This window comes from Taurulus bubalis, assembly GCF_910589615.1.
Source record: "Taurulus bubalis genome assembly, chromosome: 10".
Taxonomy (NCBI): domain Eukaryota; kingdom Metazoa; phylum Chordata; class Actinopteri; order Perciformes; family Cottidae; genus Taurulus; species Taurulus bubalis.
In genome coordinates, this window is record NC_136598.1 from 2123742 (window position 1) to 2149704 (window position 25963).

The 25963-nt window shown below is 42.7% G+C and overlaps 1 protein-coding gene across 1 annotated transcript; it reads left to right on the forward strand.

Moving 5' to 3' along the window:
• Window positions 1-566: 566 nt before the first annotated feature.
• On the forward strand, window positions 567-25963 carry phf12b (PHD finger protein 12b). Its single transcript, XM_079225413.1, has 15 exons — window positions 567-1195; window positions 1504-1685; window positions 4638-4710; window positions 4850-5309; window positions 6344-6464; window positions 6557-6689; window positions 6786-6950; window positions 7134-7277; window positions 7913-8657; window positions 10306-10413; window positions 18441-18581; window positions 20285-20380; window positions 22166-22248; window positions 22394-22532; window positions 25391-25963. Exons 1-15 carry the CDS (start codon window positions 1130-1132, stop codon window positions 25828-25830), a joined length of 3096 nt encoding a protein of 1031 aa, XP_079081539.1. The 5' UTR covers window positions 567-1129; the 3' UTR covers window positions 25831-25963.

A 25963-nucleotide genomic window follows, 5' to 3' on the forward strand; every position in this document is an offset into this window, starting at 1 on the left:
TTATAGTGGTAATAATAGTCCCATTGCTATTAGTTGTCATTGTATTAGTGCCAAAAGTTTAAAAAATGGAGGGCACTGTCTGTGACAACAGAAAAAAAAAAGTTCGCTTTAGGACCAGTAACACGAGATTGAAATTGCGAACAATAGGCAACAGCGGTAATAATTAAAATGCGAAAGCAGCAGTAACGTAGTCCGTATTACTGGTGTAGCAGGAACACATAAAAGCAGACTGTGAAAAAGAGGTATCAGTCATACGTTGGCAAAACGGTTATCAATACAAACAACGGTATACATTTTCACAGAAGCAGCAGTATTAATAACTAGTAGCAATCTCAGTTAAGGAATACTGCGCTAGAAATGGTAAGAATGTAACATTCTAGTAGCCAAATGTAATGTTGCGTGCAATCTATTCGCTCCTTGTCACGGTGTATGATCGCAATTATCTATATCCGTAGCCGATGCGCATGCGCGTCCGGCGGTTCGCGGTTGCGCCAACTGGTAGAGGATGTTGCTAGCAGCCTGAGTAGATGCACAGCCTTTTTCACAACAATAACATCAACCAAATTTGCATCTCCGCATACCCTGGTTTGAGGATTACACGTTACGAACGCTATCGGAAACCCTGCATTGGACCGCGCCACGCCGAATATCCTTCAGTTTTTCGACTTTGTTGACAATGGGAGCGGAGGGGTTTGCAGATTTACAAGGCTCCCTTTTGCAGGAGCAGAAACAAGAATCATGGCTGGCCAGCTAGGCCGCAGATGGATTTTGTAGCTAACAGCAATAATCTGTTGATATAAAATACTGCATGCAGGCTTGGCGCGGCTCGGTAAAAGTGGTGCTCAGAAGCCCGTGTCACAATTACACGATTATCGTTGCTGTTTGTTGTCTTATTGGGGCCACAACACCAGCTAGGGAGACCGTTAGCTTCACAACCTTGACTGGTTTGCGTCTTGCCTTCGTAGTTAGCTCCTTTAGCCAGCTAACGATAGCCTGCATCGCTTGGCCAGCCATCCTCTGGTTAAAAACATTTGGTAAAATACATTTACTACGGGATTTACTCGAATCGTTTTGTGTTGGGAAGGCATTTGTATCGCAAATTCCTTTAGCAACGTCTGCACCTGGATGAATGTGGGACAAAATGGAGACCCCGACGATTGTGTACGATTTGGATACCTCTGGGGGCTTAATGGAGGTAAGGTCGCTTTGCTTGAAGGCCTTAATGAAGTGAAATGCTCCCCTATTGCTGATGCATTGAAGTCTTTTACCACCATATTAAGTGTTGTTATCATTAGACCTAATAAAGCCTGCTGTCAAGCGCCTCCCGGTGAGCTAATAAAGCGGGTTGATAATGGAGGCCTCAAGGAAACGGTAACGTTAGCGCTCTCCCCAGCCTTAGCACAGCTGCCATATAGCTGCTCATTTTGCAACTCTTTTGACATGCCGTCGGTCGGGCAGCCGTGATTTTTTTTTTTTTACTAAAGACTTGAACAACTTTTACAGCAAATCCAAACACTGCTGGCGCCCCCGAAGTCCGAGGAGGTAGAAAAGAGGAGTCGGAAGTTGGTGAGAGACGTCCGGAGGAGCGGCAGGGCCACCAACCACGACACCTGCGACAGTTGCCGGGAGGGGGGAGACTTGCTGTGCTGTGACCACTGTCCTGCAGCCTTCCACCTCCAGTGCTGGTAAGCAAGAGCTATTTGAACAAGAGTCCCAACGCAAAGGGATGCGTCATGCACGTAACGAGTAGAGCCCGACCCGGGTCTGTGCCTTCGAGTCTGCGGTAACCGAACTGCATTCATACGCTACAGGCTGAAAGCTAACTTCCCTTATGAAGTTACGTTGTGCTGCGGAGTCATTGCCATGTGACATGCCACTGGAAACGTGTGGATTATGTTCTCCCCCTGTTAAGATTGTACCAGTCGTCATTGTCTCTGCTGTTGTTTCAATGACATTTAAACTGTACACATCGGCGGGTCCGCCCATATTCACTCTAAAGCCGTGCGACTGGACATAGGAGGGCGGTAGCGAGCCCTGGTTAGCCTTTTGTAAAGTTGAATTTGAATTGACCGTGCTGCCCAGATAATCACTTGTATGCCGAATTCATCAGCAACTATACATACATTAAAACGTACCCCGAGGTTATGTTTCCGGTAAACCGGTTGGCGAGGGAATTAATAGTGAAGTTTATTAATTGGGTTTGGCGAGTAAATACAACACCTGCTAGTTTGATCTATGTCGGTATCGGGTGGCTAACATTGCCTCCCTCTTGGGGGACGTGTGCCGTTCCATGTGGCTGCTCGTACAAGCAGAGCGTCATTTCAGTCGTTATGGTCTGAAACGAAAAGGCGTGTACATACAACGTGCATGTGCTGAAGAAAGAAGCGGCTACAGTTAGCTCGCTGTCAATCCGCCCTCCTGCCGCGGCTGCAGCCAGTGGAGCCGCTGCCGATAACAAATGGAGTCGAGACTGCCTCTGTTTACAATATGGCGACCTCCCTGCTCTTTTTTCTATTCCACCGCCATTTTACCAACCTGTAAATCCAGCTTTGAGAAATTATACCGGCGATTTTTTGGGGGCATTTTCTGTGAGGGTGTACGTCCGCGTTATGGCGGTGTTTGCTGTGTGTTACTAAGCTCGTACCGGTTTCACGCCAGGCCACTGCCGTGCTGCATGTCTCCCCGTTAAACGGCTGCATGCACGATTATTTTAACTGTGGCATTTGGAAAAGTTTAGCTGCCAGTTTGGCAGAAATGTGTTATCCTTATATGGTCAGGCCTGTGAATGACTTCCTCTTCACAATGTGGAGTTAAGCCTAGTTTATGGTCATCGTTGAGCATTCGAAGTAGTGGAGCGGCTGCATTAAAGTTGGAGCTCATCAATATTGAAGAGCAATTGCTTATATTGCAAATGTTGAAGCGCAGGCGACAGAGAAGACGTAAAAAGCAACTGCCGGAAATTACGTTCTGAGCGGACCAATCACAGCGCTTACGGTCCGCGTCAACGCGACGCGTAGTTAGGACTTTTTGGAGGTGCGCGTCAGGCTACGGCGTAGGGGTATGCGACCTGACGGAGAACCATAAACTAGACTTAACGTCATGGTCGGGAATTTTAGGCTGTAGTTTAGAGACCTGGCTTCAAATGGGTCCTGCCTGTTATAGATCAGTCATGACATTGACCTCCTTCATACATAGAAGGCACTGGGCTTGTTGTTATTTCACTTTTTTATTTGACTTTAAGTCGAATATTTAGGATATTTACTAAGTGTATATAATACATTCATGTTCCAGCTTTTGTCATACAAATGTTAACAATTTAAGAAATTGAGATCACATCATTGACATGCATTTTCTTTGATGAAAGGCAATTGTCAATCCAGTAGATGTGACACTAACATTGGAGAACTATGGGTGCATCCCAAGTCTCTTAACTGCATCCCTGTTTCCCTCACTTGCATATTTTTGCATGCAAGGAGAGAGGACACAAGGAAATATGTTTTAAGAGACATGAGATGTCCTTTCCTCTGACGTGTCACGTGAAGCAACATTGGTTTCTGTTTTTTTGGGAGGTTTCAGTGGATCACATCTGGATCAGCTGTCAGTCGCTTTAACAGCTGGAGAGACTTATGACCGACATGATCACTGACACAGAATTATTTTCTGCTCCGGAGATGTGTTATCTGTAGTCTGTTACCTGTTAAACAAACTGCATTGAGTATTTATACACAGTGTGTGGTATTCATACTGTTCTGTGTCCTGCTTATACGCGCAGGATCGATTTCTACCGGCGGAATACATTTGTCTTATTTATTAATTATTTGCGTCTGTATGTTTTGAATTTCTGATTGTGACATCATAAAATAACCCACAATATGATTGTGGTTTCTCTTCACCACTAGAATTCATTTGAATTATATAACTCATTAAACTCGACACTCGGGAATGATCAGATGTGACTGAATGGAAAGGACGATACATGTTGTAAAAAGTATTTCCTCTCTCCAGCGCTCTCTGATTTTTATTATAAATATAATAACAGTTATTGAGGGACACAACAGATCAAGAAAAGACACATATTTTTATAAATGAAGAAAGTCTGTGGTCCTTTTGTTCAGATCTACAATGAACATATTTGAACCAGATGGTGAATAAGAAAACACTCTAATATATAATTTGAGTTTAATCTGTGATCGTCATCACTCTGGTATGAAACTCCAGCGATCAGTCCGATCAGCTGCAGCGTCCAATCAAATAACTGATGGATACTGAGGGGGCGTGTCCAGCGTTAAAACACTTCCTGGAGGCCCGTTCTTGTGCCGCCTCGATCATGGCCAAGAGCTTTTGGACGGCCGTCAATATGGCGAGGAGCGAGGAAACGACAATTAAAAGACTTGGGATGTACCCATAGTGTTGAATACGCTTGTGACTAGTAATACATTAAATGTAAATTTTCTCACAGGATTGTAGACAAAATCATGATTCAAATCCAAATGTTCCTCCTCACATGAAACAAGACAACAGAATTGTGAAGTGTGATATAATGACTGCATAGAAGAATGTTATATGATGTATATTGATTGGTCTGCATTGATTATGAACCAGGTCACTGATTATTGTGTTTTACCTTCCTACCGCAGCAATCCACCTCTAAGTGAAGAAATGCTTCCCCCAGGGGAATGGATGTGTCACCGCTGCAATGTTCGAAAAAAGGTGAGTGGCAGGTCTTCTCTTTCTCTGTTCCCCCACCAATGTTACAGTCATGCTGCTGGAAAAATGTAGAGAAAAGTGTTTGCTTGTGTGCTATATAGACTGATACCTCTGTTTTTTGGTCTTTGTTTGCTGCCATCAGAAGCGAGAGCAGAAGACGGAGCAGACCAACGGCCTTCCGGAGAAGTCCTCCACTAAGCGCTCTGTGTCCCCGGCCGTGGAGCTGGACCTCAATGCCGGACCACTGCGGCTCGACGGCCTGCCTCCGGGGGCCGGGGCAGCAGGGCCCGGTCTACGAGTGGCCCAGGTACGCCTCTTGGATCGGAGGACCAGCAGCAGGCCGAGCAGCCGGCCCGGAACGCCCACCTCCAACACTTCGTCCACCCCAACCCCCTCAGAGGAGCAGAACGACGGGGAAGAGGAGGCGGCAGCTGAGCCCGAGGATGAAGTGCAGGGCTCCGAGCTCGAGGGTGCAACACTATCCACGCCGACTCCACGCCTCCTCAAAAGGCCCTTTCAGCTGCTAATAGCAGCCGCTATGGAGAGAAACCCTACGCAGTTCCAGTTGCCCAGTGAGCTCACCTGCACCACTGCACTACCAGGTCAGTCTTAATGACATGTACAATTATGTTGTATTTATTTCAACAAGTTTTCAAATGTTACGGTAAAGGAGGGAATAAAAGGAGGGAATAAAAGAGTACATTACTTTAGGGTTTAGGGGAAATGGCTCTTCAAGGCCTGGTAACCTTTTGGGGTCCTAAATCACTAATCACTACTACTATTGGAGAGCTGCTAATTTGTCATGAGAACTTGAGTTTAGCAAACAATTTTATTTTGGGAAGGTTGGGGAACTCTTAAAAAAAAAAAAAATACACTTCTAATAGAAAGTGTTTGCATTCCAGAAAGCAAACTAGAAGTAGATGAGGCAAGGTGTGGAAAGTTAATAAATTAAAACTAAGGGATGTAGGAAAAAATTTATTCATGAAAGTACTTTCAATAATTTAAAATGAAACAAGGAATCGTTCAACAACAACAACAACAACAACAACCTTAATGCTGCCTGAGAACTTGTGTCCCATCAGCTATAGCACACCACGTCCATAAACAAACCAGGTACCTGTGAGCTTCTCATCAGACCACTTCAAAGATGCTGAGTAGTACCTGCTGTATTCTGACGTTTATACTCTTTAAATAGAAACACAGGTTTTATATTGTGACATTCACTGGGAATAAAACTTTCAGCTCCATAGCGATCTCTCTCCAGCTGACCCTTAATTAGGTTTTTGTAGTGAAATGAAGCGGTATCGTAGGGATAACTCCTTATTTCAGCTCCACCAATCAGCCGCTCCTCCTCTATTGTGAAGCTTTCAAAGAGAGCAACATGAATACATAGAAACAGGGTTCTGACTACAGTTCAGCTCAAAGTTTTTGAGAAACAAAATCCTACCAATATATATATATATATATATATACTGGATCGAGAATCAAATTTGAATCGTGAGATACTTACTGAAAGATTCACACCCCTAAAAACAACAAAGTAGAGCACCTTGATTATAAAGTGAGCCTGGATTGTATTGAGCACTTCAGATGTCTGATGCATGACGGCATAAAGGTATCTGGTTTGGATTTCTAGGCAGCAGTAAACGGAGGAGAAAAGAGGAGCTGCTAGGGAAGCCATTCAGGAGGCCTCAACATGAGCTCGATCCCAATGGTCTGGTCCCCCTACCAGTCAAAGTCTGTTTTTCATGCAACAGGTTAGTAACAGATTACATGATTTGCATTATTATTTGCACAGACCTGAAATGTCTCATGTCTTGTATTGATTTCCTTGTATTTCCTCTCACAGGAGTTGCAGGTTGGCTCCACTGATCCAGTGTGACTATTGTCCTCTTCTGTTCCACATGGACTGTCTGGACCCTCCACTCACAGCTCTACCTGCTGGCAAATGGATGTGTCCAAACCATATTGAGCACTTAGTGGTAAGATGCGTGGTCTTGGCTCAGAGCTGAAACAACTTTTTTGTCTTTCCAACAGAATGCTTAGTTTTCCATTTCTACTGTTTGTCTGATGTGCAGCTGAATCAGAGGAGCCTGAGCCTGTCTAGCCACTGTCAGCTGTTTGACCATTTCCAGGACAGGATGTCCCAGCACGCTGTCAAGTTGGACTTCCTGCGTAGAGTCCATCGGCAGAACGCACCCAACCGGCGCACAACCCACCAGCACAATAAGAAGACCATCAAGGTAGATGATATAGACAGCCTAGTGGTAGCAGTAAAGGAATTATATCACAGCATCTGAAGTTGAAATTTGAGCAAGAATGTACTCGGGGGCGGGGTGGAGGGGTTCGTTCAGAAACATCACAATGTTAGGACAAGTTTAGGTCGAGCATTTTCGTTATTTCTTCCAATCACTGTTTTGACTCAGGTGCCAGATGCCATCAAGTCCCAGTACCAGAATCCTCCCCCCATGCTGACTCCTGCGGGGGTGCGCCAGTTGGAGCTGGTTTGTAGTGGTGTGCCTGACCACCAGCCCTCAAAGCACCTCACCTCAGAGGCTGAGCAGCAGGAGGTAAGCAGACCACAACTTGGCACAGTTTGTTGAATGTTGTTTGTCATTTTCAATCAGTCTAACAAGAGTCGCCTGCAGCAACGGCTTGTATCTTGTATGCTCTGTGTATAAAAAAAAAAAGTCTCTTCATGATTTTGGCAAGTGTGTTGCTGAATCACTGATAGTTAGTAGCCTGATCTTGAAAGGCATAAATATTGTCGATTGTGGGCTGGATGTGGAATGATAACGTCCATGCAGGTAGAGGCATTCATAGCTTATTTAATTTCTACAAGAACAGTGAATGAATCTAATACTAACAGAAATATGGCTTGAAGGTGATATTTGCCTTGATTGTGGACGTCTGTGGATTCAGGTCTCTTCAGGTGCACTTTTTCAAAGTCTGAAAACCTTTGTTTTAGAAGGTCTGGAAGTTAAGCTAACCTTGCAGTTTAACATTACAAGCCTTTCAAACAGCAAACGGGTATAAAAAGGCCCAGGGTCGAGGAAAAATGTATTTAGCTTTAACTTTTTTCTAAATCAGGATGTTGATTTCTTCCTCTGGCATAAGTGTCTCCATTAGATGGGACTAAATAGGATTGTAAAAAGGCTTGATGGTTGCTTCCTCTGTTAAAACCTGGTTCTGGTGTGTTAAACAGTGGCTTCAGGACGTCATCGCCCTCCAGTGCAGCATCATGCGACACCTATCCATCAAGCAGAAGGCTTCGTCCACAGCAACCACCCTGTCATCAGTACCAGCGTCTGCAGACTGGGTTTCTGAGCAGAAAACCACTGCTAAATCTTGTGTAACATCTGAGGACATAAAAACTTCCTTTGAAAGGACTTCTTCACCCGACTCTGGCTCTAAACACTGCAGTACACCTGATGACCCCCAGGGGGCCTCTCTTTCAAGAGACAAGCTTGCAGAGCTGGGCATTTGTAAATGCAACACACCACCATGTCAAAACTGCAGGAAACCCAATGGACCTCAAGCAGAGGAGTGTCAGCCAACCAAAGTCAACGGACCTGTAGACTGTAACAGTACATCAGTCTCATGCAGGCAGGCTGAGCTGCAGCACAGACTGAAACCCACCACAACACCCCCAGTCCCAGCTCCTGCCTCTGGGCTGATGAACCACATAGGAGCAGAAATGGTGAAAAAGGAGGCCGAGAGTACCACGAAGGCCTGTGCTCAGAAAAACTGTCCCACTGCCCTGACAATATGGCCCCACAGTGTGCAGCAGAACCACAGGGGCCAGGCAGAGCTCCAGGAGGAGTGTATGTGCAGTGATGAAAAACCCACCTACTCCATCACCAGCAGCGCCCGCTCAGACACTCCAATTAAAAGCAAGCAGGAGCGCAACTCAACCAAGCTGGGGGCGTCGTCATCATCCCCTACTCCAGGTACACACTCCTGAACCAATAAACGGCTCACTGATGATTGGCTTCCCAGGTTCATTTGAGGTTCTGTAGGGATCATTGCAAAAAAATAACATCTCTGGTGTTTAGAATGTATATTTTATTTTCACTCATGTTGAAAGTTTTTAGTAATTCCATTGCAGTTGTTTGGGAGGAGGTCATGTCAGTAGCTATAGCTACATAACTTGGAAGTGTGTAGTTCTCCTCTGTAAGAGGCATATTGCTATATATGCTCCACGTGTCTCCCAAACTCAAGAAACCCCAAGATGTAGAGTCATAGGATCTTAGGGGAAAGCCGAGTGAAATGATTGAGTCCAGACCACCATGCTTCTGATAACATGAAATATCTCAAGAAGCTATTTCCCTTTGCTGTGTCAATTGTCATTCTTGTTCATATAACTTTATTTATTTTATTTTATTTAGGATAGTTGGCAAAGGTAGAGAGTCAGTCACAGGAACCAGCAGACTATTTAAAGAATGTAGTCTGACATACTTCATCTGCCTAGTTAAAACATGGAAAGCAAATGCGTGTAGGGCAAATAAAAAAACACCTCAAACTACACTCCTCATTTATGTCAGCATCTACTCAGGATGTTACTACTCTTTTGATTTAGTCTGTTCTTTGTGTCAGTAGTTGATGTGCTTGAGGTCCTTTTTGTGTGTTGGAAAGTTAGTCTACCCACAGCAGTGAGGCCCAGGCTTAGGTTGTCTAAAAGACTTTGTCTTTTGAATGACTAACGCATGTGAACCTACAGGCCTTATACATCTGCAGCAATGCAACAAATTATCCTTTTGCAGAGAGTGTTGCTTCATGTCTGTGGTCATTTTTGCAGCCTGTTGGCTTGTTCAAAATGTCTACTATACATCGCTTGCCACTTTTACTGAAATACTTTATAGCCGACCATAACCCAACAGCTTCCTCTTGTGGTCAGTGGCAAACATTTCACAGCTGTTTCAGGTTCCCACAAAACATCAGTGTGATATGATAAACAGTGGAAGAAGAGAAAACGAATGGAGCTGAATGTGCTGCATTTCAATTTAGAGTTAGGAATAGGGTTTTCTTTTGGACAAAAACACATTTAAATAGCATAATATGTAGTTTGAAATAGGTGGTTCTACATAAATGAATAAAGTTCCCATCCAGTCAGATGTTCATGTGCAAGTCTCCAGATCCGCCTCACTGTTTGATCACAACCGTCCCGGCATCTACCCCCCTACCTACAAGAACTTATCACTCCCCTAACCTCCACCCGCACCCTCAGATCCACAGGCCGCTCGCTCCTTCGGGTCCCCAACACCAAGCTCCGCACCATGGGCGACCGGGCCTTTTGTTCGGCAGTGCCATGGTTGTGGAACGGTCTCCCTGACCACCTGAGGGCAACTCAGACACTGAACTCTTTTAAGACTGGCCTAAAAACCTTTTTATTCAGGAAGACATTTTTTACCTTGAGTTAATTTGTGTCAGCTATTACATTCTTATTTTTTTTTATTTTTATGGGTTGCTTTAACTATGTTTTAATCGGTTTAATTTGTTTTTACTATGTGTGTGGCACTCTGAGATTCTTTGAAGGAAGAGTGCGATAATAATGAAATGCATTATTATGATTATTATTATTATCTTTCTCCTCTGCAGACATAAAGGCCGGTCCTGAACTGGTGGGCTCACTGCTTCCCAGCACTCGCTCCTCCATCACCACCAACCTGTCCAGCTGCATGAAAGATCGAAAGGATGAGGAAAGAGGTAAGTTTGTTCACTCAATACTGACTTCTGACCATACTGAGCCATTGTGGTATTCTATAAATGCCATGCTGTGATTTTACTGTTATGTCATCTTTTGTTTATATTATTATGTGTGGCTTCAGCTGCAAGGGGTCATAGACACCTGCAGCAAGCGCACTTCATGTTCTCCTGTGGGCTTGATAATAATAATAATAATATATATATATATATATATATATATATATATATATATATATAAACGCCGACATTACCCGTAGTTAGATGTGTTATGTGATAGGAAGGGGAGAGAGAGAGAACTGTCTGTTGGCTCCTCCTGCGTGTGTGTCACCGATTGTCATGGTGACTTCAAACACCTGTGTCACAGGGACACGGGACTGTGGATTTAATGAGAAAACAACCTTTCAAACTATTGTATTTGACAGACAACCGAGGATCCCATCGCAAAAAATAACGTAATCATGAGAAGCACAAGACTTCTGAGAACGTTTCCGTCTACTTAATATTTGTAAGGATTTAGAAATGAGAGCGTAACTTCAGTTTATAAAGTGCTCATGTTTCCGTCGAGAGAAAATTGTGGTCCGATTTAACATGGAGGTTGATGGAGCAGTTGGCCGGACTTCATGTCGCTTTCAGGCTTGCTGACAAAACAGTATTCGTTTGTTGGATTCCACGACGCACGTGTGCCACAAGCACAATATTTCCAACGTTTTCATATATAAATAATGCCTCAAAAGTAAATATTATGGAGTGAATGGCAAAATACAATTAGTTTTTACATAAGAGTCGGAAGCTCCGCTGTGCTCTAGTGATGACATCACCACTCTAACCTGCGCCATACACACCCATTGTAAACTCTGAAATGGTCCCCACATTTTCCTAAACTTGAACAATAATTAAGGTATCAAAAAATGCCCAATTAGGCAAAGAAACTCCAGACTTTTGTCAACGTTTTAAACTTTAAATCATTTCTCTACGTTAAATTATGGCGAGTCACTATGGGCACAAAGATGAGTGTGTTTTTTTTTGCTCTCTTCACGCCGAAACCCCAGTCAAGTGAATGGGACAATCTCTCGCCGTTTTTCGCGCTTTTCGGGAAAAAGGCTGGTCGAATCTCTTAGAAAAGTCATAGCACACGATTCTCGATCAGGCCGCACGTTTTGATGTATGTTGACGCATGTGCGGGCAACGCTACGAGAGGAGATACGTGCCAAAGTTTTTGTGGGACTATGATTATTATTATTATTATTATTATTATCAAGCCCACAGGAGAACATGAAGTGCGCTTGCTGCAGGGGTCTATGACCCCTTGCAGCTGAAGCCACACTTATTAACAATGGTATGAATAAAGGTAGTAGTTGCAGTAGTAGTATTAGTAGTAGTATAAATAACAGTAGTATGAGTAGTAGTCGTAGTAGTATTTGAAATTACAGTAGTAGTAGTTGAAATAACGGTAGTATGAGTAGTAGTAGTAGTAGTATTCATAGTAATAGCAGCAGCAGTAGTAGTAGTCATATTAATAGCAGTAGTAGCAGGAGTAGCAGTAGTAGTTGTTGGATTAGTAGTAATAGTCCAAATATTAGCAGCAGTAGTCAAAGTATTAAGCAAAGTAAGTAAGCGCATTAAGTATTTAATACAAAAATCCTCATTTGAGCTTTATGTTAAGATACAGTTAATTCATTCAGCTTTTATTTTTAAAGGGAAGACAGAGAGACAGACGACAGACAAACAGACAGGAGGCTTTACAATGCCTTTGACTGAATATCTTCATGAATATCACCAAGTCACACACTCCAATGTGTGTGCAGATTGTCTACAAAACCATTTGTTAAACCCCATATTTCGGGGCAAAAACATGCTCAAATCACCATTATAGTACATTCAACAGAGAGGAGAGAAGGAGACGATCACGCTGATATCCTTGATATTTTTCTGGAGTTTAAATAGACGTGGGAGCAACAGCTCCACTGAGGCTCACGTTCACACACGCGTGCGGACACATGCGACAGTTTGCGCGACCGTATTACCACGTACACTCACACGCGACCGTAATAACGCGGCCGTGCACAGTAGAAACACAGTCAGTGAGCTTAGTCTAACAAAGCTAACTTCATGCTAGCAATCAAATTAACTTCCTTTCCACCAACAGCCTGCAGCTGCTTTCTCTCTCTCTCTGTGTGTGTGTGTGTGTGTGTGTGTGTGTGTGTGTGTGTGTGTGTGTGTGTGTGTGTGTGTGTGTGACATGAAAATCCCTCACCTTTCGGCGAAATTCGCCATTTTGAAACCAAAATATGTCATCCACGTGAATCACGTAGATCCGAAGAGTTTCTGTTTTTGGGAGAGGAGCGAGGGGGGTCAACTGTCTGCCGTTTCTGAGATTGGAGTGGGACACGGAAAAAAAACTGAGGTCGTGATCATCTTAGCAATAGAAGATCTTTGACGTGTCGAGTCTTGGCCAATCAGCGTTAAGATGTCTACAGCGGCTTCATTTCCCTCCCACCAGTTTAATAATAGCAAGCTAGTCAGCTTGCTAACACGTTAGTTAACTTTGTTGGAGAGACAGCGAGTGAGATTACTGGCAGCGGAGAGTCCGTGGCAGCGTGTGACGTCAGCCAGGAGAGCGGCGAGTCAGCGGCTATGCAGTTCCACCTACCGACACCTCACTACATATAAGGAGAGGACAAGTGGAAATGAGTTTCCTCCGTAGGGGGGCCGGGCTCCTGTTTATATTAAAGGGTTTAAGATCTACGTGTAGGAAAAAGTGTATCCTTCAGTTAATTATAATCTATATAGTTATGCGGTTATAATGATGTCACACTCAAGAGAGGTGTGCATGTTCAGGTTTACCTGTTGGAAACATTATTCAGTGTTCTAGACTAACAGTGACGTCTCCTCAAAGTAAAGTGGTATAACAGTATGACATAATATGGTCAAATAAAAAGGCTGGTATATTATACATATTATGGCATATAAGTGTAATATTATGAAGTGAAATGTAGTAGTAGCAAAACAATATTCAGTATAGTACAGCAGTATTGCATATTGTAAATATTAAGTTTACAAAGTATATATACACACACACACACACACTACCGTTCAAAAGTTTGGGGTCACTTAGAAATTTCCTTATTTTTCAGAGAAAAGCACTGTTTTTTTCGATGAAGATTACATTTAATTAATCAGAAATACACTATACATTGTTAATGTGGTAAATGACTATTCTAGGTGGAAACGTCTGGTTTTTAATGAAATATCTACTTAGGTGTATAGAGGCCCATTTCCAGCAACTATCACTCAGTGTTCTAATGGTACATTGTGTTTGCTCATCACATAGAAGACTAATGGAGGATTAGAAAACCCTGGTATTATTCTCAAAATGGCCAGAAAAAGAGAGCTTTCATGTGAAACTCGCCAGTCTGTTCTTGTTCTTAGAGATGAAGGCTATTCCATGCGAGAAATTGCTGAACATTTGTCTGGGTGACCCCAAACTTTTGAACGGTAGTGTATGTGTGTGTGTGTGTGTGTGTGTGTGTGTGTGTGTGTGTGTGTGTGTGTGTGTATATGTATGTATATGTATATGTATATATGTACACTTAGGTATTGACAAAAGAAGAATTGAAACCCATAATGATCCTAGTTTGTCAGCTTCTCGACGAGTGACGCTGTTCGGCACTGACTCGCCCGTCACTGCCCCTCCCACCCCGCTGGTGTCACCTTTTTCACCCCCCAGGGGTTTGCAGGTCTGACTGTAAATGTTAGACCCAGTGACAGGCTGGCATGAAATGGCTTGCATAATACTTAGTAAGGAGGCCATAATAATTTTTGACTCTTGGCTGGAGTTAAGTTTCTCCAGCTCTCCCCAGGTTGGCAAAAAATGCATCTCAAAATGCATCAGATTAATGCTTTAAAATATGGAATATTTAAATTTTTCTTATGGGGGAGCATGCTCCTGGACCCCCCCCCCCCTCATTTTAATTTCCATAAAAAGCTTAATAATTCAAAAAGTTGAATAGTTAAACATATGAAGAGATATAGCGCGCGTGTCCTTAAGTAGCTGGATATTTTAATAGTTGAACGGTTTCTGTAGCAGAATATATGAAGGAGCTTAAGAGGTCCAAAATACGTATGAAAGAAATAGTTTAAGTTGAATAAAGAAGAAGATAACAATAGTTGGAATGCTTCAATGCTGAAGCATTCCAACTAACTAGACTAGAAATTAGCTGAATATCAGAAATATGAAATTATAGAATAATAGCTGAAGGTTTTGTCAACATTTGAACGTTTAAAAGGTGTCTGTAGCTGAACGTATGCAGATCCTGTAAGCTTTTGAAGTTGAAGAGGATTTGAAGATTTCATCCATTGGATCACATTCATTTTAATTTTCATGAAAAGCTTAATAATTTGAGTCAGAAATATGAAAAGGTCATTGCCATTGTGTCCTTAAGGAGCTGAACATTTTAATAGCTGAGCGGTTTCTGTAGCTGAATATATGAAGGAGGAGAAGAAATTCAAAATGTGTGAGAGAGAGGGGGAGAGAGCGAGAGAGAGAGAGGGAGAGGGGTTGGGTAGCATGTTAAGAAACTAACATGGAGGGATTTAGGACCAAGGGGAATGCAGGTATGAGTTTGCCATGCACTCACATCCTGGTGCAATGTCACTCTTGAAAGAGAGAATCATTTAATGTTCACAGAATACAGCTGAGAGCGCAGGGGGCGCTACTTACCTGACAGGGCACAAATGTTCAATCGTGGTTTAGAATTTATAATATTACACCAGCGAACTGGATGCTGGGTAAACTCCGCCCACTTATCATGATACTTCGTCGCACAGAAGAGAGCAGTGTGTGTGTGCCCCTATTGTCCTTGATATCTAAAGAATCAATAACTCCTCAACTTAAAATTTAAAAAAAAAAAAAAAAATTTATTTTTTGCATAAATATGATAATTTTAATATAATAAAAAGTCAAGAGTCTGAGTGCACGCGACCGTATTACCGTGTGTGTGTTTGTGTCCACAAGGTGGTTAAAACAAGAATGAGTGTGAAGCTGCAGTGATTAGTTAACTTGAAACACCTGTGTCATGAGTGAGAGACTGGGTTATATGATCCCCATGGCAATAGATTTTTCAGACCGCACAAACAATTTTTTTTCAGGGGTTAAATATCTTTTTTTGCGCTAGTGTTTCTGAGATTGGAGTGAGCCATCCCCGCAATAATAAGATCTTTGTGTCGAGTCTTCTTGGCCAATCAGCGTCCCGTTTCTCGACATGCACTCTCTGTACCTCTGCTAGCGCTCTGCCTCCGTTAACACCCCCCACCCCCGCTCTCCTCCGGGCGCCAGGAGTGAAGCTCGCCCAGAGCGCCACATGAGCTAGGGCCGGTGCTGTTTAGGCTACTCTTGGCGGGCCCTGCTCCAGCAATTATAGGCTACCATGGCAAAAAGAAAGGCAGAGCAGGTGCCCCAGAAAAAGGTCTCACGTTCAAACATGAGTGGTTAGATGAAATAGTCCATACTGACACAGGTAGGATGACACTTTCAGACATATTTAAATATGAAGTTATTAAATTGTTTATATAGGCTATCTTTAGGAAAAATGACTCCATGTCAATTTAATAGGCCTATAATTATTGTTAAGCACTGCATTAGCATTTTTCTTTCAATGAAGTTCCACTTAAATGTTGTACCTGCTGAGAAATGACTAAACACATTTGATACTTTTATTTTTTTATATATATCATTATCAGTCATAACCAGTGAACCAGTCATGACCTCCCCTTATTGCAGTTCAACAAAGATCCTTTAAGTTCAACTAAACTGACTGGTAAAACACCATCATTAAAATGTTCCCAAAGTCCAGCCATTATAAAGGATATTGAATAAATATCAACCTTGTATACATATTGATGCATTTGCTGTCTATCTCTTTGAATCCCCTATGTCTAACGCAGGCTTGTGGTCATTTTCGGCAGGACTCGTGGTTGAGAATTGCTCACAGTGCTGAAATGTGCGCTCAGAAAAAAAAAAATTGGGTGGAACATTGCCGGTGACACAAACGCAGGAGGAGCCAACTGACGTTGGTCAGCTGACATCCACAGTCTTTAGACACTTATATTTGAAACTCTACACCGCACCCGCATTAACACACGCGGGTGCACGTGTTAAAACAGATGCGCGCGTGTGTCACTTTGAATCAGGACAAACGGCTCCACTGACGTTCATATTTTTAAGTCCATAACAATATTCAAGCATATCAATGCGTTCGGTTGCTTGTTTCCTCTCTGGTGAATGTACTATATTGGAGATTTGAGCATGTTTTTGCCTCGAAATCTGGGGTTTAGCAGATGGTTTAGTAGAAAATCTGCACACACATATGACTTGGAGATATTCAGTCAAAGGCATTGTAACGCCTCCCGTCTGTCTACTTGTCTGTCCATGAATTAACTGTATCTTAACATAAAGCGCAAATGAGGATTATTGTATTAAATAGAAAATTAATACACAATTGTACACAATATTTTTTTTATGTAATCACGTGATATGTTGCAGCAAAGTGCTGTCCCATTCATATTTACACCATCAAGCCCTCACAGCTAATGTTGGCATATACACTCACCTAAAGGATTATTAGGAACACCATACTAATACTGTGTTTGACCCCCTTTCGCCTTCAGAACTGCCTTAATTCTACGTGGCATTGATTCAACAAGGTGCTGAAAGCGTTCTTTAGAAATGTTGGCCCATATTGATAGGATAGCATCTTGCAGTTGATGGAGATTTGTTGGATGCACATCCAGGGCGCGAAGCTCCCGTTCCACCACATCCCGAAGATGCTCTATTGGGTTGAGATCTGGTGACTGTGGGGGCCATTTTAGTACAGTGAACGCATTGTCATGTTCAAGAAATCAATTAGAAATGATTCGAGCTTTGTGACATGGTGCATTATCCTGCTGGAAGTAGCCATCAGAGGATGGGTACATAGTGGCCATAAAGGGATGGACATGGTCAGAAACAATGCTCAGGTAGGCCGTGGCATTTAAACGATGCCCAATTGGCACTAAGGGGCCTAAAGTGTGCCAAGAAAACATCCCCCACACCATTACACCACCAGCCTGCAAAGTGGTAACAAGGCATGATGGATCCATGTTCTCATTCTGTTTACGCCAAATTCTGACTCTACCATCTGATTGTCTCAACAGAAATCGAGACTCATCAGACCAGGCAACATTTTTCCAGTCTTCAACTGTCCAATTTTGGTGAGCTCTTGCAAATTGTAGCCTCTTTTTCCTATTTGTAGTGGAGATGAGTGGTACCCGGTGGGGTCTTCTGCTGTTGTAGCCCATCCGCCTCAAGGTTGTGCGTGTTGTGGCTTCACAAATGCTTTGCTGCATACCTCGGTTGTAACGAGTGGTTATTTCAGTCAAAGTTGCTCTTCTATCGGCTTGAATCAGTTGGCCCATTCTCCTCTGACCTCTAGCATCAACAAGGCTTTTCCGACCACAGGACTGCCGCATACTGGATGTTTTTCCCTTTTCACACCATTCTTTGTAAACCCTAGAAATGGTTGTGCGTGAAAATCCCAGTAACTGAGCAGATTGTGAAATACTCAGACCGGCCCGTCTGGCACCAACAACCATGCCACGCTCAAAATTGCTCAAAATTGCTTAAATTTCCCATTCTGACATTCAGTTTGGAGTTCAGGAGATTGTCTTGACCAGGACCACACCCCTAAATGCATTGAAGCAACTGCCATGTGATTGGTTGATTAGATATTTGCATTAATGAGAAATTGAACAGGTGTTCCTATTAATCCTTTAGGTGAGTGTATATATAATGTACCTAAATAACCTCAATAACACATCTCGCTACCGGTAATGTGTATATATATTGCAACGTCTTACGGCAGTAGTAGCCACACTTTCAAAATTTCTCGCAAAATGTTCTAGTTTATGTTATTGTTTGTTTTTGTGTGTGTGTGTGTGTGTGTGTGTGTGTGTGTGTGTGTTGTGTGTTGTGTGTGTGTGTGTGTGTGTAGGGATTGAGCTGGACAAACTGGATGCAGAGATGATCAAGGTCCTGGCCTGGCAGAGGATCCAGCAGCTTTTCCCCCCCAAAGTGCCCAGCACTCCGCCAGCCACCAGCACTGCCCCCAAAACCACATCTCCCTGCCCTGACAGTAAGACACCAACTTAGCTCAGATACTCCTGTTGGTTTGTTTTAAAATGTAATTTCCTGATTGGGTTGGGAGTGGATTTTATTAGTCTGCCAAATAATTTTGCATAACTGCTTCCATAGTATTTTATTGAAGATTTGTATCTGCAGTACACCTTTCAGCCTGACTGTTTATAATTGTAGCCTGCTCATAACCGTGAACCCTGTATGAAAGGCGTGTGTATATTTTGTTTGTCTTAAGGCCTTTTCCCACCACATTTTCATATATTTTTTTATATGATAAACCTGCACTTAACTCTACACACTGGAGACGGGCTTGTTGTTCCATGTGTGCAAAATTGTGTGTAACACCTGAGCCTCATTAGACTGGTTTTCATCATTCATGACAGGACTGAGTGTGTTTTATTATTGTTTTACATGGCCAATACAAGGCTGAATGGTCACTTTGTAATTGTCATCTTATAATTAGGGATGGGTATCGTTTGGGTTTTTTCCGATACCGGTGCTAAACCGATACTTTTAAAACGATACCGGTGCCTGAACCGATACTTTTTTATTGCCAAGGCAATTTTTTTTCTTCAAATTGAACAATATTATTAACTGTTTGAAGTATACTATAGATATAAATAAATAAGTACATACAAAACACACTTCAAACTACAGCTTCAAACCTTTTAACTTCAAACTATAAAAATATATATTTAAAAAAAGAACAGACAAGCATCAGGTGGCCTGATGGGACTGGTGCAACAGAACTCAGACACTGTTGGATTCTAAAACTGCTGCTTTACTGGACTACACGTCATCATTAATATCAACTGTGAGAGATTTGTTCCATCAAGCCAAGAACGGACGTTCAAAAGCTCGTGCTCGTGTCTCCAGCGATCTCTGTGTGCGCGCTGTGTGTATGTGAGCGCTGGAAGCCCCGCTCTGCATGCAGGCAGACAGAGAGCAGAGCAGCGAGTGTGCTCTGATCCGCGCTATTTTAATAATCGTTTTTAGCGTGCGGGTCCACGCTACCTTTTTAGGATCTATATACCGTGCAACTTTACAGAGTAGTGTAAAAAAAAAAGTATTTAAATTGGCTTAGGCACCGGAAGTAAGCACCGAAATCTGCCTTGCTTTTCGGTCCGGTAGGTACCGGACAAGTTGGAACCGGTGCCATATTGGCACCGGTTCTCGGTACCCAACCCTACTTATAATACCTCCATGGCTCCATAGACAGTAAGTTCCATTGCCTCCATTGTTGGTAAGAACATAAATATGGAATAGTTCAAAGCTGCATTCATCAAACATGGCCCGCAATAATCCACCTGTATGATAATCCTTTTTATTGCTGTTTTAATAATCTCACTCTTTATTAAAGAGGACACTAATTTATTAACTCAATTTCCATATTGTTGTGTAATGCAATCAACAGAATGACATTGGCTGGCTGCAAGATATGAACGTTTTAGAATCTGCATGGATAGATGGCCTTGAATTTGAAATTGTCGAATAATTTATTTCGCACAAATGATCTGTGTTTGGTCTGACCTTTTATATATAGGACAAAAAGAGAGTGTGTTAACTCTCAACTAACTATATTTATTTGGTCTCAGATGTTAAGTATTTAACATGTTTTCAATAACATGCCATGTAATGACTAATATAGAGACTTTTTTGAAAGTATTTCCAAAGTTCACAAGCTGAATCTCTTCCTACCAGGTCAGAAGAAGGTGCAGGCCCGAGCTGTCTTCTACCCTCTGACAGGAAAAGGAGGAGCTGTCAGCATGTGCTATAGGACGTTATACATAGGATCAGGTGAGACATGCTGACTGTATCACAGTGGCAGTGCTCCTGCAGAGTGGTATTTTAACAGGTGCACTGATGTGTCTTCTTTAACCCCGGTGCCTAGATGGTGAGTAGGGTTGAGTATCAAATCTTCAAATACTTTGATACCAACTGAAATGAGTCTGTAGCACTAAATATAGAACATTCTCGATGTAAGAACTAAGCAAGCACGTGAGTCCAGTTTCATGCTTTTCTTTGAATTATTATAATTCTAATTTTCAATATAGGTATTTTTGGTGTATGTATGTGGATCTGAGGTTCCCAACCTTCACGGCTTGTTACCTGTTTTAACTTCTGATTCACAACATGGGTCAAAAGTAACCTGCATGAATGATTTAGTGTCATATTGTTGCCTGTTATGCGTTATAACTCAATATGTACATGAATTGCTCAACGGAGCTGTTTTTTACCATCACAAACTGGTGATTCACCAATGACCGGCAAGTCCGTCTCATATTCCATAAAGCTCGCAACTTGTCTCCAACTACAAGTCTATAAATACGCCGTGGTAAAACAACATTCAACATTTGTGGAACAACTAACTTAAGACAATAGATTTCAAATCCTTCCCATCATGCTGTTAAGAGACTTTCTTTTTATCATAGCAAATATTTGAATGTAAATACAATAATTTCTTTCTTAATCATTTGAATTATGTGTTTTTATGCCATGTGGTTTACATTGACTTTGGACAGTTGAAAGTATTATAGGGTCGGTTCTGGGACAGTGGTAAAAAAGTCTGGAGCACTCCTGACAATATGTCTTAGAAAGAAAATCAGAACCCTAGAGGGCCCTGCATCACGTTTTCTCCACTAGAAGGTAGGGCTGGGCGGTATGGCCAAAAATTCATATCATGGTATTTTGTAAGATTTGTAAGATTCTGGCAGTTTCACGGTATTGTTTTTTTTTTTGAGTAAACACATTGATTCAATAACGGCGACAGTCAACTAGACAGCGGTGCCGTCAGCGAGCCGTGTAAAGCCACAACGGCAGGCAGCAACATTTATTTTTTACAGCTTAATACTGGGAACGCAGTGGAGCTAGTTAACTGTCAGGGTAACTTACTTCAGTCATGGTTAAAATTTGTTATAAAATTACACCGCCAAACTGCATGGTGGGTATTGCTCGCACACACAAAAACAGGAAGAGACAGACCGGAAGACAAGCCACACAAACAGCTGTTCGCCGCCCAACTCGCTGCAAATGGCCTTTCCCAGCATGCAGTTCGGCCATGTAAATTTGAACCATGACTGAAGTAAGTTACCCTGACAGCTAAGTAGCTCCACTGCGCTCCCAGTATTAAGCTGTAAAAATAAATGTTGCTGCCTGCTGTTGTAGCAGCACCGCTGTGCTGTCTAGTTGACCAGCGTAGAGCAACAACTGTTGTTACGTGCAAGCATAACCGAAAAATTCATATTGTATGGAAATCTGAAACTGGTATACCGCACAGCCCTGCATCCTGTTTTCGCCACTAGAAGGGCATGTAGAGGGCCCTGCATCCTGTATTCGCCACTAGAAGGGCACCCTAGAGGGCCCTGCATCACGATTTATCCACTATAAGGGCATCTAGAGGGCCCTGCATCAAGTTTTCTCCACTAGAAGGGCATGTAGAGGGCCCTGCATCCTTTATTCGCCACTAGAAGAGCACCCTAGAAGGACCTGCATCACGTTTTCTCCATTGGCGTTAATTCTTAGCCATTATTTGATTTTTACACAAAACTGTAACTCACTAATACTCTTAATGTTTTTGTAAAGGTGCTGACATGGACGTGTGCCTTACAAACTATGGTCGTTGCAACTACATATCGGGGAAACACGCCTGTATTTTCTATGATGAGGTATGGGCTTCTGAACTGTTGTACTCCCTAAATGTAGACGTATGTTATTGTTCTCTACCATAATTCTGCACCTCTGCCTATTAGACACATTAGGTTCTGTGGTTGGATGTAGTGTAAATGAATTATGTGTGTGTGTCCTTTTTAGAATACCAAGCATTATGAGTTGCTCAACTACAGCGAGCATGGCACCACAGTGGACAACGTCCTCTACTCGTGTGACTTCTCAGAGAAGGCCTCTCCATCTCCACCAAGCGGGCTGGTGGCAAAAGTCCAAGGCATCATACGTTAGTACATCTCATTCTCACAGTCTCTAGTATTCTTATGCCGTGTTCACACCAAAACAGTTGCGAATTTTCGCAACGCCACTTCGCCTATATCGCACCGCAGGTGAAAAATTCGCTCTATGTGGTTAATCCGTTTTTTCGCAACCATCGCTGGGGAAAGGGGGCAGGGCTTATCTCTGTGTCTTGAAAACATTTACTATTTCCTTCATCCACCAGGTAAATAACCACTAGTTCTGCTTTATACTTGTTGAGGAAGTCCCACACACGTCGGAACATCAACCACCCCCGTGTCTGGGTTCATAATATTATCTGTAGTCACACACAGCTCTGACTCCTCCAGGACGAGTGTCGGAATGAAGCCGCTTCCAGCGCTCCTTCAGCGGACCAGCAGCAGTTTGATTCAGTAACGGCAGGACGGCGGTGATGCCGGGCGGAGTTTCTATCTCCGTGTTTGTGAAAGCATTTACTATTTCCGCCATTCAGCATTGAAATAACCTCTAGTTCTGCTTTATACTTGTTGAGGAAGTCCCACACACGTCGGAACATCAACCACCCCCGTGTCTGGGTTCATAACATTATCCGTAGTCGCACACAGCTCCGACTCCTCCAGGACGAGTGTCTGAGTAAAGCCGTTTCCAGCGCTCCTTCAGCGGGCCAGCAGTTTCATTCAGTAACGGCGGTGATGCCGGGCGGAGCTTCTCAACGCTGATTGTCTTTCGCAACTCCGCGTCATGCGAATTATTCGCTGGAGTTGAAATATTTGAACGCCAGCGAAAAAGCGGCGTTGCGACGCCGTTTCGCTTCTATCGCGACGCCTGGCGAAAAATTTGCTTTTTCGCAACCTAACGCGGCTGTGCATTGACTTAACATGTAATCTGGACGCGCGAATATTTCGCAACTGTTTTGGTGTGAACACGGCATTAGAATGTGCAGTTTGGAGGGTCATCAGTGATGCTGTTGAATAATTGTGCTCCAGATAAGATTTGAACTGTGCTCTTTCAGTGTCAAAAAGCACAGCTAAAACTGTCCACAGGACCTTGTGTCAAAAACACAACACACACACACACACACACACACACACACACACACACACACACACACACACACACACACACACACACACACACACCGAAGAGGTAATATTTTTGTTACGGCAGGAGTGAACCAACTAGTATCGACTCAGCTTGTTCAGAACCCCGGTTGAGGTGGCAAAACAAGTACCAGGTACTACCCACGACTTTTGCTCATGGAAAACCAAAAAAGGCGGCTTAAGTAGAGCCGTGGCTTGGCTCCATTCGGAAATGGTGTTAAATTAACTCTTGCCCACGTGTTGACATTTTACAGTTAAATCAACTCTATATAGAGTGACATTTTAACACTACCTACCACTGTATAGTGTTAATCAAATGTAACACTACCGGTTAAATAACTCTGGAGTGTAAATATCATTCTCATTAGTGTTGGTAATTTAACTCTTGTGATAACAAATCAACTCTAATTGAGTTAAATTCCACAATTCATTAACACTGTATAGAGTTGTAAAAAGTTAACACAGAAGGTCAGATAAATCTAGTAAGTGTTGATGTTACACACTACTGTGTTTTATAATTTACTCTATTACAGTGAAAACACAGCACTGGTAGTGTAACATTCTAACATCCATTGACACTGCACAGTGTCAGTCGAACTTAACACCATTTATAATTTTACAATTAATTTACTCATTTGTAGTGTCAAATTACATCAAATTAGTTTTATATATATATATATATATATATATATATATATATATATATATATATATATATATATATATATATATATATATATATATATATATATATATATATTTTAAACATACAAGTTACAAACATACAATTGACAAGAAAAATCATCAGTTACCACAAAATAATGCATCTCACATCTCTTTATTGTGCAGGCCAACAATCAAAACAATGATCTTAATAAAATGGCAATAAGGGACAATGTACAAGGAGGAATCTGCCATTCCATACTGCATTTGAACATAAAATGGTTTAAAGTAAAACCGCTCACACAGTTAGCCTGATTGTTTACGTTGCAGCAGAAAACAGCAGGAGGAGCAGTTTTAAAGTAAACACACTTACTCCTCTGCTCCTCTAGCTCTCAAGGCGGTTTTCTGATGTATCGACTTCAGCACACTGTACTGTGCGCGGTTAGCTTTTCTGTAAATATTAGCTAGGTGACTAAAAGACACTTAACGCAGTCTGTTGACGTTGGTGCCGTGAAAAATCCAGATTGAAACACCCCTCCCCCCTCGTCACCTTATTTCTAACCAGAGTACTTCTGACACCACCTGTTTTAACTCGGTAAATTAACACCAACACTAGGCAGCATCTTACTCAAGCTGTTGTTGAAATAACTCTAAGAGTCAATGGACTTTGACACTGCATATTTAACACTGTGGATTTTACTGTTTAGTACCTGGTGCTTTTTTTTGGGATCACATCGGTCAAGGCTCCAAATGAGCTGAGCTGATATAAAAAGATGGAGGTTAAACACTGCACGGTCAGAGAGAATCCTCACTAGCACATCGAGCAAATATAGAACACCCTGCACAGACCTGCCATTTTTAAATAGCCACGCTTCCGTCAGTAGTGACCCCATGTTTATGCACTCAACCCATGTTTGAAAAAAACTACTACATTGTGGTCAACTGACAAAGTATAGTTTATAAGAGGATCCAGCACACGGTTTGTGTTGGCAGCCTCACGCAGTGTTGCTATGACGATCAGCTAAGAATCTCTGCTTCATTGGAAAATTTAATCTAGAAAAGTACTTGGTACTGAAAGGAAGTTCTCCCTGTGTTCTCGGTCCAGGTCGCAGTAAGAAGCGTGAGGATGACGAGGTTCCCAGCTCCGTGGTGGGTTTGTTGCCGGCTGGTGGAGTGATGAGCAGCCAGCCTCAGGGTAGCTCCGAGCTGTCCTGCAGCTGTAAGGCAAGCAGCTCCAGCCTGATCGGAGGCAGTGGGGCGGGTTGGGAGGGCACGGCCTTGCTTCACCATGGGAGCTACATCAAACTGGGTTGCCGCCAGTTTGTCTTTAGTATCACAGAGTTCGCCAGTAAGCAGCCCAAAGAGGAGCAGACCACAGCGCCTGCCACCAGCTGCAACAGCAGCAGTGTGGCCAGCACCGCCACTACCATCACGCAACCTCCTAACACTGCCACAGTGAGCAGCCCCATCAGCCAGGATGAGACCGACACTGAGACTGTCCCTCCCCACCAAGTGCCCGTACTGCGCTCGGACCCTATTCCATAACCTGCACAGGAAAACCCACCCACCCACCCTCCTTTTTGTTTTGCACCTTCCAAGTCACAATGAAGGGAAAGTTGCACAGCTGGTTGGTCAACAGGGAAAAAGTTTATTTTTTTCATTTTTAATGGTTTATATC

Coding starts and splice junctions, on each gene's coding strand:
- phf12b (XM_079225413.1), top strand. CDS start 1,130: ATGTGGGACAAAATGGAGACCCCGACGATTGTGTACGATTTGGATACC. Junction 1,196..1,503: donor CCTCTGGGGGCTTAATGGAG/GTAAGGTCGCTT, acceptor CAACTTTTACAG/CAAATCCAAACACTGCTGGC. Junction 6,951..7,133: donor ACAATAAGAAGACCATCAAG/GTAGATGATATA, acceptor GTTTTGACTCAG/GTGCCAGATGCCATCAAGTC.